Raw genomic sequence first — 16,178 nt, 5'->3', positions numbered from 1 at the left:
TATTCACTCCTAATTGAGTACTGTACATGTTTGTGTACTTTACTTTAGTATTTCTATTTTTATCTTAAGATATTATACTTTAGAGTACTTTTGAGCGCTACATTTCTTTCATTTCTTCATGCAAGACACTGGTTCTCCTATCATAGAAGTTATTACAAAAAAAACAGTCCAACAAAAATACATTTACCGTATAATGAGTTATTGCGAGTTGCTTCTCACTGCATCAATATTTTTGTTGTCTACTGTCTGGAAAGGTTCACTCACTGCATGCGCTGGTATGTGTGTGTGTGATGTTAATGTTAATGTTAATGTTACAGTAGAGTTCAAACACAATCTTGCAATTAGACAGGTCTAATTGTTTTGTGCTTATTCCTGGCCAATTTATTTGGTGCAAGTTACTACAGGAACAGCACAACGACAACCAAAATGGAAATGAGGTAGGCCCTATGTCATTATTTGCTTATGGCTAGAAGCTACTGTAAATTCCCAAGTAGTCCTATTTAAAGTAATAGAGGCATAAGCTCTGCAATGTGATTGGCAAATTATGTTTAAATGTGTGTTGTGATTGGCTGCAAATGAGACAGCCATAAGGTGTGTTAACCCATTAAACCAGGAAAGCATTTGTGTGTCATTTTAGATTTTAGCTATACAGGTATATCGTCTGTCGGTGAAAACCTCATATATCCAAAACTGTTATTTTTCAGGAATTAAATTCAAAAGCATCAAAAGTAACAGATCTACATGCTCGAGCTTGCGGATCTGCTACTTTTGATGCTTTTGTGTGACGCTGTAGTATGATCAAGTAGGGCGTTAATTTACGAGAAAAAAAACACAAAAAGTTAAAATATGTAGATAAGAGATTTCTGGCCGACAGCAACAATACATAGCGACATGCCGACATGGGATTTAGAAGGCATTTTGTAGAATCGACCTCAGGTTAAACAATAAGAGCCCTATTCAACTAAGCTGGACATTGTATTTCCAGTGTTGCCAAGTCCAAGTCCGCCTATTATAATGTTGCTGTCGGGCAGAAACCTCTTATCTTCACATTTTAACTTTTTGTGTTTTTTCGTAAAGTAATGCCCTACTTGATCATACTACAGCGTCACACATAAGTATCAGAAGTAGCAGATCCACAAGCTCGAAATGCGGAGCGAAACAAGCTTGTAGATCTGCTACTTTCGCTATCTTTTTCATTTGAATCCTGAAAAGTAACGGTTTATGTTTTCCACCCGACAGAGACTATAAGCCACTTTGGGCTTGTTTTTCTGAAAGTCACTTGTAAAATATTGGTACCGTAGTTGAGGGTTGTGGGTTCTTTGAACTTGTTTCTAACGTGTAGGCGTACTGTTGCTTATTTGGGCCTGCTTCCTAATGTTGTTTAAATTTGTGCTTCTCAAACCTTTTCATGTTAAGGACCCCCATATTAATATGCTAACAACAAGCTAACAAGCTCGTAGGGGTTAAAGCATAGACAGTAAAAAGGATGGACAAAGATACGGCCATAGACTCTACAGACCGTCAGCAATTTCAAATCCGCCATCTTTCTATATTCAGAACACGGAAATTAATGCAAATGGTTGGGACCAGAGCGGGGGTGGGAAAATCAATGCTATTGGTTGTGTAGCTTGTCAATCAAATCATCACAAGGTAGCCACGCCCCTCCTACAGCATACCCTACGTTATCATCAATTTTAAAATAAATCGGACCATTCATTTATTTTTGTGATTGAAAGAAGACTTTAAACTAGCCACTGGAAGCATATATCATTTATGACAATGTTTTAATTAGGTAATAAAATCAAGTGTAAAGTTCGGCAAAAACCCATCCGTTTGAATGGAGAGTAATTCTTTTGACACCAGCAGGGGTGAAACAGCGAAACTACAGGCCATTCATATGAACTGTCACTTCCTATACAGCCTCAATTTACAACTCAGAAGCTGGCCCCTTGTGTTAAAGTGGGGTCTTCTGCAGACTGGTCTGCTGGCCCCAAGCACTGGGTGGGACCCGTGAGCCAATCAGCATCTGCACTCAGGGCCCTGTGATTGACAGACGCTGATTGGCTCTTCCACTTTTTGGATGTGTCTCTGCAGAAGACACGTGATAATGAGAATTCCCGCGACCGGGATGGTTTACCAGGCTACTGGCCACTTGTTTCTCTTCTTTCTCACACGCACGCACGCGCGCGCACACACACACACACACACACACACACACACACACACACACACGCACACACACAAACACACAATTCACAGAAGCCATTCACTAATGAAACAGTAATCTAGCGAGTTGGCAATAACTTGTTGAACCGTTAATATAATTCTCAGTTCTTGCACAGCGCTGAATGACATTTCATAGTGTCACATAATTAGGTCTATTTTAAAACATCTCTCCACAAGCTAACGAAGCACTGTACGGGTTTCTGACACATTTTATGATTATACTACATGGGAGAAAATGCTTCATGGTCGCACCTCAGTGGAAGCTAAATCCATTAATTGTTCAAGGTTTCACCTTGCGGTAATGAAGCAACACAGGCCCTAATAGGCATAGAACGACAAATACTACAGTGGTATAAAACTGGGGCATGATAATTCGGGGCCCAATTAAAATATAATGGAATAATTTCAGTTGAAATTAGGCATTGGTATTTGAAGGCCCAAGGAGCTGTGCAGCCGTGATCAAACTCCGTTTTGACACGGTTGAGGAGTATAATATATGGCTTAATTTCTAAATCATCTGGCATATAATTATTATTATGCCACCTATTCAGGGTAAAAAAAAACCAAAAAAAATAAAAGTATAGGGCTGACAGCCAGAGGTTGTGTTTTGGACTGGAAAGTAATCTTGTGAAATTATTTGTACAGGCATGGGTTTGGTTCATTTTGGCGACCAGATGATTAAATGTTGGGTCAGAATACAGTTGTTGATGTTTGTATGATATTTAACTATAATGCATTTTCCAATAAGGCGATAGTGGTTACCCACAGACAGCACTAGACAGATTAACAACAGAAGAAAAAATCCAGTTTGTTTTACACATATTATCCTACCCGAACCCGAAAAATCTGAAAATTTGAAGTCATGCATTACATAAAGCACGTACGGACCCCTGACAGAGACTTTCTGATGATCCTCCTCTATACCTTGCTGTCTTCCGGAACAACCTCTCCACCTCTTACATTTCTGTCTAATAAAGTATTCAATCAATCACGGTACTGTCATGCATCACAGGCTAATAAATCTGTTCGAACTCGTTCGAGTCTCTGGGCCCTGTTGGAATTGTATGTCTTTTCTGGGTACGACTGTACTAGCACAATGAAAAGTTGAATCCCCTGAAGAAGCTGCAGAAGAACTCCAAGTACCAGAATGCTTTTTAGTTTTTTTTTTGTTTTTCTTCCATATTGTCACTGTCGGCTGGAAGCTCATTATGTCCGAAACTGTTACTTGTCAGGAAATGTAAAAAATAACATATGTTCAATAGATCCAATATAGTTATTATTTAGTCACAAGGTCTTGGTTTACCAGGACTAGTCCAGCAGGCTATGACCATGCTACTGGAGATGGCTTATTGATGTCCCCACAATCCCACTGCTGTCCATGATTTAAATGATAGACAGTCAAACTGTTATTGCTGAAGCTGGATCCTGGTACAGTACTAATGATAGCAGGCGGCACAATGAACCGGCATCCAGGCCCAATATTTTTAGAACCACAAACAGTGACTATATTCATTACAAAAACTAACCTGCCATTGTGCAATGACAATGAAGGAATTTAGTGTGGCGTATGGCAAAGGACAGAACAGGCTGCATGGAGGAAATTCAAATGCACCATTTTCATAACACTATGAAAGGCAAAGTAAAACTGAAGAAAACAAAACTAAAACAAGACTGACATAAGTATTATGACATTAACTGGGTTATCTGGTTATTCTTTAATGCATGAAGCCTTTGTGACGCGTCACTGGGTTGTTATACTAAACAGTATGCATGAAGCTAGATTAACAAACATGTTGATTTCTGGATTAATTCCTAACCTCAGCCCAACATCCCGTTGAAGGAGGGGCACTGATGTGAAATGCTCTATCCATTATCTTATAATTAAATTAATCCAGATTATATGGTAGCACACTGGCATTGCATAATGCTAACGTCTATATCTATGCAAGCACACATACCAGAGATTTACATCGTTTTTGAAGCCCTGGAGGCTATCCGACATCTGATGATATTTTTGCTGTTATTATCCTGTAATGTGAAACTTTACTGTATAACTTCACAGCTGTCTCTGGCCAGTCACCATGTTGCAGTTTCTCAGCCGCAGTTTGTGGGTGTTGCATCGAATGTGGTGACCTTACGAATTATGTCGCTCCTCCAGAGCATGGAAAAGCAATAGCGAACCTGCTTGAGTCACCCAGACAGCTGTTTAGAAATGGAAACACGTTTTGCTGTGTAAATCCCACCAACCGTATACCACAATCCAACTAAATGTGACTCAATAAAACAGTGTTGTTTTTGCCTCATTTCATTTGTCTGTTTCCAAATTAACTTGAGAAAGGATCGCTAGATGTTCATGCAACCTTGTGGTAATTACAGTATCAGTATGCAGCCCCGAAGGGATGATTTTCTTTTGGGTCGGATTGTTCAAAAATTGCGAACACATGTGCAAAGTTTCATGTAACTTGGTGGGAATTATTATTAGTGGGAAAATGTGTAATGTTTTGGTATAAAGGTCATGGCCAACCACAAGGCAAGCAGCAAGCTCAACAATGCAAATTCATGCATATCTCAGTTAGAAATTGCCTAGTGTTGGTGGAGATATCTAGTGAGTGCAATCTCATTTAGCTATTTCTTTTCTTTTCTTTTTAGATTAATTTATTTGTACATGTCTGTGTCGACTCATGCAACAAAAATATACTGTAATTAATGCGATCGAGGTTCTAAAAACCTCTCTACAGCTCCTTACAACCGAATGGAAAGTAGCTGAAGGGTGGTGTCAGAGGAAATAACTAAATAACTAAATCAGTAGAGTTCATCCTGGAATCACATTATGATATATAAGCGATGTCTGTGGCTGCACACTTCAAAGTCTGCAGCCTATGTAGGCATAAGCCGCTTTTGAATAATGTTCTTTATATTAATTGAGAATACTTTTGTGAAGTATTCATGGTAATGAGCCGACTGTAACATGAGTAACCACACAATGTGGTTATTAAATTGTGGGCTATAGATGAATTATTAATCATGTTCACCCATCCTTTTAATTTACCCCAACACTAACAAACTCGCCTAATGACAATGTATTTCAAAGTCAGTGACAATCCCCTTTCATACTTCCATTTATTTTTCAACAAGTTAATGTTTTCATGCAGGATCTGTAATAGGCTACATACGAAACAAAAACAGGACCTTCATCAGACATGCCTGATGAAGATCCGATCGACCAAAGCGTTTTATCTGCATTAAACTATTTTTGTTGTAAGTGAAGACAGTGTGTGGGACTCAGATTATACCAGCAACAAGTCTCATGTTTAACCACTCCAGAGATGTTGGAGCAAATGGGACATTTGAAAAGAAGCTGAGGACAGACTGCTTTGAGTCGGGTATAATGTGATGCTTAACCGCTCTGGCGAGACATATGGCAAGACACGTGGCTCTCTGAATTCTCAGAAAACAGCATATTTTTAAGTAGGCTCTATCGACCCACAGGTTTGATATTTGAAAAAAACTATTCTAGCGGAAAAAAAAAGAAAAACTGCATTTCGTATTGAAACATATAACTTAAAGTGCTGAGTGCTTCCCTCAGCCATTGCTCTCCTCTTAATGCTGCTGTGGCTGGTGCAAAATGTATTTTGGGAAGTATTTGGAAGGGTGTGAAGTGTGCATCAGATGCATTTATATTTTTTTCTGTCCTTGCCAATACACTCTTGCTGTTTTTCTGTTCTTGCTGGCTAAGCTACATTATTTCTGTTTTTCTGTCCTTGCTTTCTACGCTATTCTGTACAGTCTGTTTTTCTGTCCTTGCTTTCTAAGCTACTGTACAGTCTGTTTGTCTGTCCTTGTTTGCTAAGCTACTGCTCTTTCTGTTTTCCTGTCCTTGCTTGCTGACCTACACTCTTTCCGTCCTGTTTTCCTGTCCTTGTTTGCTAACATGCTTTCCTTGGCAGGCCATGGACATAATTAAGCTTCTTTGTGCATTCAAAGAGATTTGATTTCATTAGCTCATTTCTCTCTTCCCATCCTACACATTGTTAATTAATTTCTTTGAGCACACACATGGCGGGGCAACACCTTGGGTTATACACTGCTGAGTTTGTCTGTGTGCAAATCACTTCTTCACTCTGGCCAAATCATAGTGGGACTGATGTGTGCCGGCAGGTAATTACCTTTAATTAGGCATTTGTTCTGTAATTGTTATGATTATATCAATTACGCATCACACAAGCTGCCAGTGACTGGAACAACACAATAATGTGTCCCTGTAAGTTCACTGAAGTGACTATTGAATCGATTGAAGTGTTTGTTATTAAACTTGGTTACCAATGGTGCACAGCACACCAGTCCTTGTGAGGTACCACCAGCCAACGGATTAAACGCTAAAGAATAAAAGAGTATATTTTAGTATTTTGTTGTTATTGAGTGTACAGCACTTTGGTTCAACACTGTTGTTTTAAATGTGCTCTATAAATAAAGTGGATTGGATTGGATTGGATTGGAGTATAGCCCCACACTCGTACCTGACGATGCCAATAAATTATTGGGGACACAGAGACTGGAAATACACCAACGTTTCGGACAGACTAGGCTGCCTTCCTCCGTTTTTATAAGCCATAAGCTGTGTTTCTTTCAGAAAAGAAGAGAGAAGAAGGGAAACACAGTAAGAGAAGAAAAATACATTTGGGGATTTGGAGAAAACATATTAATGTGCCTTTGCCTTTATTGAAAACAATGTGATTTTATTATTGGAAACTGGCAATTGACACAGAGCACAACCTCAATATAGGTGTGTTTAATAGGTAATTGGTTAGATAAACACAATTCCATAACTAATCTGATTCTTCAATGGCATTATGAAGCAAGTTGTGAGCAATTACTGTGCAAATCCTGTTTGTTGCTTTTTTTTCTTGACATCCCCTTGATGCAGTAAAGACAGAAGATAAATAATTGTGCAGTAACTTATATTGTTTGTGCATGTGAGAGAGCAGAGCTTCACTAAAAACAATGATCTTCACTAAAAACAATGAATGTGTGTGAGAGAGATCTTCACTTAAATTGTGTGCAGGCATTGCTCAGGGCAAAGCAGCGTTGGTGCCTTGATAATGACGATGACCCAGGTGACCATTTGTCATTGACGTCATAGCAGCTTAGCAGTAGATCTAAGAAAACATGCTGGGGGCAAGAAACGGTACAGCGGTTAAGGTCATCATGCCTTTATGCTAATGTTCTTATAGTTTTTTTTATTTTTTTATAATTTTTTATCCCATGATTTTGTAACCCCTTTTTTCACCCAGTGCCAATTTTCTAAGTGATCCTGGGCGCTACACGCCAACCCCACATAGGGTATTGGCGCTGATGATGCGGAGGAGAAGACACGCCCCCAGTGCAGAATTGATGAGAATAGTATTAAATTCTGATAATATGTGTTAGTTAACCATTTCAATCCTTTATACTTAAGTTGACCGGGGTCTACTATTTTTTCCCCTCTACACCAAATCGCTGCCCTGAAAATAGTCACAACACATCACCTTGCGACACTTTGTGAGCTTGCATGCAGACCGGCTTTTCTTTTAGTGTGTGCCTATCATGACATGCCCAGAACAAATGACAAATGGCATTACATCATGACACTCCAAACATGCCATGAGCTTCCATCAAATAACGTACATGGTGGACAAGCTGTCTGGCAAACACCTACAGCATTGAAAGAAAAACAAAATTACCTTTTAGGTCTGTGGTAACAACAAAGTTTCTGTGTTGGGTATTATTACAACATGCCTGCCCAGAGGTGGTTACACAGCACTTGGAAAAAAATACAATAACACCAACTTAAGGCTATTCATCTTGTTTGTTTGTGCAAAAATCTAATTGAAACTGTGGTAAATTAATTAATAATTATTTTATATTTTAGCAGTAAATCAGTCCAACAAAAACCTTGTGGTGAACTTGTTGTTTTTCTCAGACACTGTCCAAATTCTATCCTGACTCAAAAAATTGGCAAGAACAACAACTCTGTTCTTGGCCACATCAGCATGAAAAGATGAATGGCTATCACAACAATTAAACGTGCATTAGGACGTTTTTTTCTTAGCCAAGCCTTCAGAGGATAATTCTATTAGATGGTGCTTAGGTATTGTCATGCCATCTTATTAAACCTGCTTTTAGTTTTCTTTGTTCTCGTGCAGAGATAATTGATGTGAATGTTATAGATGATAGATAGATACTTATTATCAGTGATATGTGATACAGTCATTCGTTTTTCCACATATACCCATAGTCTTATTCATTAGCGAAGACAACAACAAAATATAATTTGATCACCACTTTTATTTACTGTATAGATTGACATTACCGGGAACATTCCCCCGACAAACAAAATGATATAGTGCTGTTGGTATTCCCTGACTATGTGGGATGTTAGTTGGCAAAAAGAAAGAAAGAAAGAAAGAAAGAAGTTTTCTGTTTTGGTTCCTTTATGATAAACTTTGGGGTCGTCTCCGCAGCCGTGTTTGGCGGCAGTTTTTCTTTCATGTTTCTGTTCACTGTCTCATTGCAGCGCTGCATGACCAGATAACATAACCATAAAATCTTAGGAAGCAGTTGGGGAGAGACGGGTCGGGGAGAAAAAACATTATTATTGCTGCGCTCACATTAATGAACAGGGAGGCAACGGCAATTCATTATTGCTAGCATCATCAAAAAGGTTCTTAATTATTTTTTGATGCACTTTGTTACACCCAATGCATGGGCTGGTGCGATGTGCACAGGTTGACAAAATGGAAACTGGCAAGGAAGTAAACGCTATGCTTACTGGCTACTGGCTATAGTATTGAATTCTGGCAGGACAAAGGTTGTTTGTTCCTGGCTACAGTGTAGAGACCTATAGTGGCAGAGATGCCAGCCTCTCCTGTGTAATTGATACACCATAAAAGGTTCTGGTGGCATTTTGGTGGCCTTATATTGAGGCATTTGATTGTCATCTGTTGTACGGTAGCAATAGTTCAAAACCGCCACTATTTAGGATGTTCCTTTTCAAATGGAATGTACCCTACACACAGTCCACAGGCCAGTCAGATAGCTCTCCACAAACACACAAGTGAGTTTTTTCCTAACTTGAAGACATCTATTTTCAGCAATTCTTGTGGATGAATTTATAAACTAATCTAGAAGCCATAGTAGCCTACTGGCATCATACATGAAAGACTGGCCTCCAAGTACTGTAACAAAGGGGACCAATGATCAGACAAGCTGATAGACATGTTGATCAGCTTGTAGGCTGGTAAATAAGGTTACGTTGTGTTGTTTGTGGCAGAAAGGCAGGTGGATTATGCCCAAATATAGACATGGCTGACATCAGGCCAGATTCCAAATATGGACATGCCGACAATCAGCATTTTTAGGCAATGGTTAGCCTGCCCCAGCGCGTCTGATATCTGGTCTAGAGGGCAGATTCAAAATCTCCGGTGAAAACAACCGTGGGCTCCCATTGGTTCACTGATCTGTGCGCCCGCCCCACGCCCTCCCCCTCCCCCAATGTGCAGCATTGAGAGCCCTGACGTCACAACATTTGGAGCGACGCCCACTGCACTCTGGTATGGTTGGGGAAATGAAAGGTTGACTCCCACTTCCTATGCCAGAAATTTCAGCAGCTTGGTCCAGGCTTTCTTTTTGAGCAAAACGCAAAGGAAAATAAAAGCTTGGTGATCGAGGCTATAGGCAATGGTTGATGGTCTGTGTCGACCAGAGCTCGATCAGAAAGAGAGAGGGAGAGGGACAGAGGGAGAGGAGGCGGGAGGGAGATGAAGACAGGGAAGTGAGGTAGAGAGAAGGGGAGGGAGAGAGAGAGAGAGAGAGAGGAGAAGAAGAGAGGGGGTGGGAGAGAGGGAGATGAAGTGAGAGAGAGAGAGAGAGAGAGAGAGAGAGAGAGAGAGAGAGAGAGAGAGAGAGAGGGGGGGGTGGAGAGGGAGGGGGGGTGCTGGAGGAGATAGGGAGCAAGAGAGGGTGAGAGAGCCTATTTTTTTTTTACCCAGCAATAACAAACAAAGCCAATGTTGTGGTACCAACACCTTGAACATGCTGTTGACAGCGAAATAACCACAATTCTCTGTACACTTATGTTTGGATGTGTGTATGTATGTCTTTTTCATCTTGAAAACTGCTCAACCAATCGCCTTCACATTTGCTTTTGAGCCTAATGAACTGCAGTGTTGAGAGGGAGAGGGAGACACCCACCTCCAACCCCCACCCCGTTTACTCCCATTTAATGCAACATTATTGTTTTATAGCCTTTTAGACAGCTGGCCCAAAGCCTCCCTGGAAATCTCCAGACTGCCTATAAGCACTCAACAGGGTTGGACATGTATGCATCTTCCAACATGTTAGTCTTTGTGTTGCAATAGTTATGATAAGGCTTAATTTGCAAGGATAATTCTATAAAGTATTCAGTTTGGCTGAAGGTATAGGCTACAGTTCACATTAAGAAGATAAATTAGGTGATATTAGTTTGGCTCATAGGCATAGCACACCTTTTAGTGAAATGATCACTATTTTCAGGCAATTGGCTAATGCTGTCGCAGTGGCTGTTTTATGGTCACAGAGGCGACATTTTAAAACTAGGAGACAAGGTGAAAATGAGCTCAGAGAACTGGAGTTTTGCAGTGGTGTCTGTGGTCGCTAGAGCATCGGCCACGCCATAAAGAACCAGCACTGTATCCTCTCCTCCACGACGCATACAGGAGGGAGCGGAGAACAGAGCCTGTGATTCTACGTCCTTCACAACGGTAACCGGAACGCTCGCCCCAAAACACACTCGCCCCCATTTTTTTCGTGGACTGCTCGCCCCCAGGTTCTTGTATTCTCTTGTATTCATTTTATTGATGTTAAGGTTAGAAATAAGGTTAGGTTTAGGCATAGTTTTACTGAGGATACGTTTAGGAATAAGGTTAGGTTTAGGCACATAGTTTTACTGAGGTTACGTCTAGGAATAAGGTTAGGTTTAGGCACAGTTTACTGAGGTTATACGTTTAGGAATAAGGTTAGGTTTAGGCATAGTTTTACTGAGGTTACGTTTAGGAATAAGGTTAGGTTTAGGCATAGTTTTACTGAGGTTAAGTTTAGCAATATCTGGTGGCGACCGTTCCGAGGTTGCCGGATTTGACCCGGGGTGACTGTGTTTTGGGGCGAGCTTTCTTGTATTCTTCACAACACCTTGTTGGAGCGGTGCAGTCAGTCCACAGCCAGAGCCCGTCGTGACGCACAGGAGAAGAAAAGGAGCAAAAACCACAACTTGAGGAGCTACAAGTGACTATCTGACCATCTGCAGCATGTTGCCCGTTTGGCAAAACATTGGACCAGCAACCGTTTGAATTCGCTGGCCGTACGTGCATTTGTTTCGGTGTGGAAACTATTAAAAGGGTCGGTTTATATTTTCGTTCGGCTGTGACATTTCCTTGGATCCCTTCTCTATTGGAATGATGTGGACCTCTCATGATACTGTTGGATTTGTTTTCTTGGTCAGTTTTTGTGTCCAGTCTGGATTCTCATTTGAAGGTAAGGATCGATCTGTCGTGTAAAAACTGCTCGGGTGGCGTCCACAGATGGTCAAGAAAGTGTTAAAAGTGCGCAACATTTGTGGTAAAATCAACCTGTTATTTGTTTAAATATAGTCTGTGTCACTCAGTGACTAGATCGAGGGGGTGAAATGTACTTATTTACTGAGGCTGGATGTTGTCAACTGTGACTGTTTGACACCGGCTGATATTTCATTCTGTATCTGGATTCCTCTCACTAACGGAATACATCAGTTATGATAAATAAATGAAGGCTGACTTGTTGAAGAGCTCGGTGGCTGCTTGCATAGTTTGACTCGGTTCCACACAGATACATAAAAGAATATGTAAATAGCCGATTTACAAGCTCACAACACCTTGCCAGGCGTTGTGAGCTTGTAGATCGGCTATTTTCACAATTGTTGTCCCTTTCTTATATTATTAGACAATTTGGCCATTTGTTTCACCAGTGTTTATAGTATAGTTTGTTGATTACTTTTGATGCTGTAATGGTATATTTTTTTAGGTATTAAAAAGGTATTAAAAGTCTTTAAATTGTCACTTCACTCTCATCATGGGGACCCCTAAAAAATGTGAGGATCCCCTGGTGGTCCCGACCCACAGGTTGAGAACCGGGCTTGGCTACTTGTGAAGTGACTGGGCTCGTGTCGTCGACTCGTCGTTATTGCAGCTCGATGGAGAGCGCTTCTCTTTTCAGCACCATGGACAGCAGCCCCCCTTAATATAACCACTAAACCTTCTATAGCTTACTTAGTAAACTGGAGATTTTTGCTCTCCACACCAAATCTTGCAGATCTGCTATTTTTGGAGAATGTCCTCTCATGGATGCTGGGGTTCAAGTGGTTAACTGTCTGTCTGTCTGTCTGTCTGTCTGTCTGTCTGTCTGTCTGTCTGTCTGTCTGTCTGTCTGTCTGTCTGTGTGTGTCTGTCCATCTTGATATAACTTAACATGTAACGTGAAGGATTAAAACCCCAAATAACTTTGTTTTTGTTTTGCTGATCCGATCGGACTGATCTGCAGTGAAAGAAAGGAAACATGCGCTAATGCCTGTGTAGTGAAATGTCTGTCGCCTACAATTTAATGTTATGCATTTCACTGATTGTTATTACATTTTTTTACACCCATCTGGTCATGGGGCATGAAAGCGAAAAGCGGTGTGGTTATGTTCCATATGCACATTATACCTGTACATTGTTAAAGAACTCTGTACGCAGGGTTGTTACTTGACTGTATAGGCGAAACATTGGCTGGAGTCATTTATTTTATGGTAACAAACAACAAACAACCCTACATGCACGCACGCACGCACACACGCACGCATGCAAGCACACTCACTCACTCACTCACTCACTCACTCACTCACTCACTCACTCACTCACTCACTCACTCACTCACTCACTCACTATCTTTCTGTCTCTCTCTCTCTGTCTGTCTGTCTGTCTCTGTCTCTGTCTGTCTCTGTCTGTGTCTCTCTCTCTCTCTTTCTTTCTCTCTCTCTCTCTCTCTCCCTCTCTCTCTCTCTCTCCCCCTTCCCACAGGACAATTCACTGACCTCCCTGCCAATCTAACGGCCAAAGAAGGCCAGAACATTGAAATGGCGTGTGCTTTCCGAAGCAGAACGTTATCGGTGTATTTGGAGATTCAGTGGTGGTTCATCAAAGCACCAGAACCCATTGACAGTGAAGAGGAGGTCGAGACAGAAGAGGTATTTGACTCTGTGTCCTTGTTTTGTTTTGCTTCGTGTCAATGGCTGTCATAGTCTGCAGAAGGAATGATGCAACAGCCATTCTCTATTTCATTTTATTGCACTTTATCATCACACTAGTCTTCAATAATCTAATTTGATATTTTCAAGCAGTTTATTACATATTTTTGAGTGGAATCTGTGCGTAAATGTGACGTTTCCCCCCAGTGCTGCAAAGCACAGGGACCACATTATTACACACACACACACACACACACACACACACACACACACACACACACACACACACACACACAGACACACACACACACACACACACACACACACACACACACACACACACACACACACACACACACACACACACACACACACACACACACACACACACACACACACACACACACACACACACACACACACAAGCATACATGTAAATTACTTCATTACGCTGGCACAAGCATGGCCATCATTTTATTATGAATAGCCTCTGCCTTACTGCTGGTTTTTGACAGTTTCCGTGCCTGGTAATTAAGTGTGGCTTTGTTGTTTGTAATGTGTTTATGGCAATTTAAATGCAAGGATATTGACTGTCTGTAACGCCTACAGTTTGGATGCGTTGGCGTGTTTTCATCACAAAACACAAAACAAAAACAGAAACAGAGACATTTTCATAACCACTGAAACCCCTATATACTTCTTCATACCAACAACAGCATAGCCGATCTACAAGCTCACAGTGTGTCATATTGCAACACGTTGTGAGCTTGTACAATACATGTCTTGACAAATTTGGACAAATGTGCCCAAAATAGGTGATATTATCAAACATATCAAACCGTGTACATGTATTTAATTCAGTATGATAAAAATGAATGATCAAAAGCAGAGTTATGCCCCACTTATCTGGGTGGCTTTGAGGAGCAGCCATCACAGTTGTCACAGTGACATTGTCGTCATCTATCAGGATAATGTCAGCCTGGCTTTGATGTCGGTTAGATCCTCCCTGACTCCCAGATGCCAGGCTGTAGGAGACGATCCAGTATCCATGCAGATCCATGCCCTTGTGTTGTATCAAAGAAGGCTGTTTGAAATGCTTTGTACTATTATGTTGGAGATTTAAGGGGAACAGAGTTGGGGTAAACACAGCGTGATGCGTTGAGAGCTTGCAGATCAGCTGTTATTCCTTAATATTGAAAAAAAACAAACAAGACATGACACAGTCATATTATACCAGCTTGTGGTAAGCTAAACCCAGCAGCAACGACGACGCAAAGCACAGAAAAGCCCCTACTTCTGGTCAGACGAAGGAGGAGCCAGGCCCGGAGACAACCCACAGTGCCTAGAGCCTCCTAGTGTCGCCAACACCAGCTGCAACATCTCACCTAACCTGGCCTGGCATTGGCCGGACTGATGGCGTGGATTCACTCACATACTGCCATGTGTGAGTGGATCCGCTTTGTTGGTCTGGCTAGTGCCAGGCTAACCCTAACCCCTAATTATCACTGTGTCTAACCCCCAAGAGACAGTGGGGGCAGTAGCATGCCACTTGGACACAGGCCGGGGTCTGATCAGCCTCGGTCGGGTCGCCTGGAGGAGGGTGTCTTTTGCAAGACCCAAAACACCCAGTGACTCCAGGTATCAACACTGATGATGTGTCCAAGTTTGTGCATCAGTTGATGTTTTATTAACTGAGTCACCATTTAATACGCACTTTTTCACCCTGATTCTACGAGACTCGGATGCGTCTTTTAAAGCGATCGGTGGATGGATCGTTGTGAAGAATTATATTCTATGATTTTTCAAAGGTTAGTGAAAACGCTCGGAATCGCTGGCAAGGTCGGCTATAGACGATGTTTTACTCTGGCGGTTAATGAGTAAATATTCAATATATAATATAATCCTGGCCTGAGAACCTCTATGCGGCAGCAGAGTGTGTAATGATCTAATAATGTAACTAGGCTATTGTATCAAACAGAGCGATGACAACGTAGTCAGTTGGGGGAGGGTTGGGGCCGGCACCAAAAGAACCGTCACAGATGTAAGGAAAAAGTGGTCACAGCACTCACATGTAAAAATGCATTCCATCAAACTTTTTTTTTTTCTTAAAACATTTAGAGTTGTCAATTATTTTTTACCTCTTTTTCTCCCCAATTTAGTCGTTATGCCAATTGATACCTCCCCACACACATTTATGTGTTGTCACTGCTGTCGTATCCTGCTGACTCACCTGCCAGTGAGGAGCCCTCACCAGGAGGACGTAGAGCCTTCGTGCTACTTCTCCCACCCAAGACTCCCCGCTGACAGGTGCAGCCCCAGCCTGTAGGAGTATGTGCAATGACCAATATCACCCTCCCCGTCCGGCTTTCCTCTCCCGAACACGGCCAATTGTGTTCATGTAGACGCTCGACAAAGCCGGATGCACCACGGTGGATTCGAACCCACAACCTGGGGCAGTGACTTTTACCACTGCGCCACCCGAGCGCCCCGTCAAACTTTCTGATGCTGTTTTCCTCCCAGTGTGGAGGAAGGAGGCTTAGGATATTTAATGTGATCGTCCCCTCTCGAAAGAAATACTCCTTGGTTTCTGCTGTGTTTAAACAATAGCGATTCTCAAAGCAGTTGTCCTCCAAACCCCACCTCCATTTGCTGTCATTAGAATGGAGGGCGTTGTGATGCT

At 41.6% G+C, this 16,178-nt stretch overlaps 1 protein-coding gene across 1 annotated transcript in view; it reads left to right on the top strand.

Moving 5' to 3' along the window:
• Window positions 1–11,693: 11,693 nt before the first annotated feature.
• LOC311039096 (V-set and transmembrane domain-containing protein 2A-like) overlaps window positions 11,694–16,178 on the top strand; it is a gene marked incomplete at both ends in the record, with an annotated part of 224,887 nt that continues 220,402 nt past the window's right edge. The window contains 2 exons of the mRNA XM_084048737.1: window positions 11,694–11,772; window positions 13,332–13,498. Of these exons, the coding sequence (XP_083904863.1) occupies window positions 11,694–11,772; window positions 13,332–13,498 (246 nt within the window). The remainder of the gene's footprint in view (window positions 11,773–13,331; window positions 13,499–16,178) is intronic.

Source organism: Gymnoscopelus microlampas, assembly GCF_963454915.1.
Source record: "Gymnoscopelus microlampas genome assembly, chromosome: 22".
In the NCBI taxonomy this organism is placed as follows: Eukaryota; Metazoa; Chordata; class Actinopteri; order Myctophiformes; family Myctophidae; genus Gymnoscopelus; species Gymnoscopelus microlampas.
The sequence above is the reverse complement of the archived record's forward strand: the minus strand, read 5'-3'. Positions and strand labels throughout refer to the sequence as shown.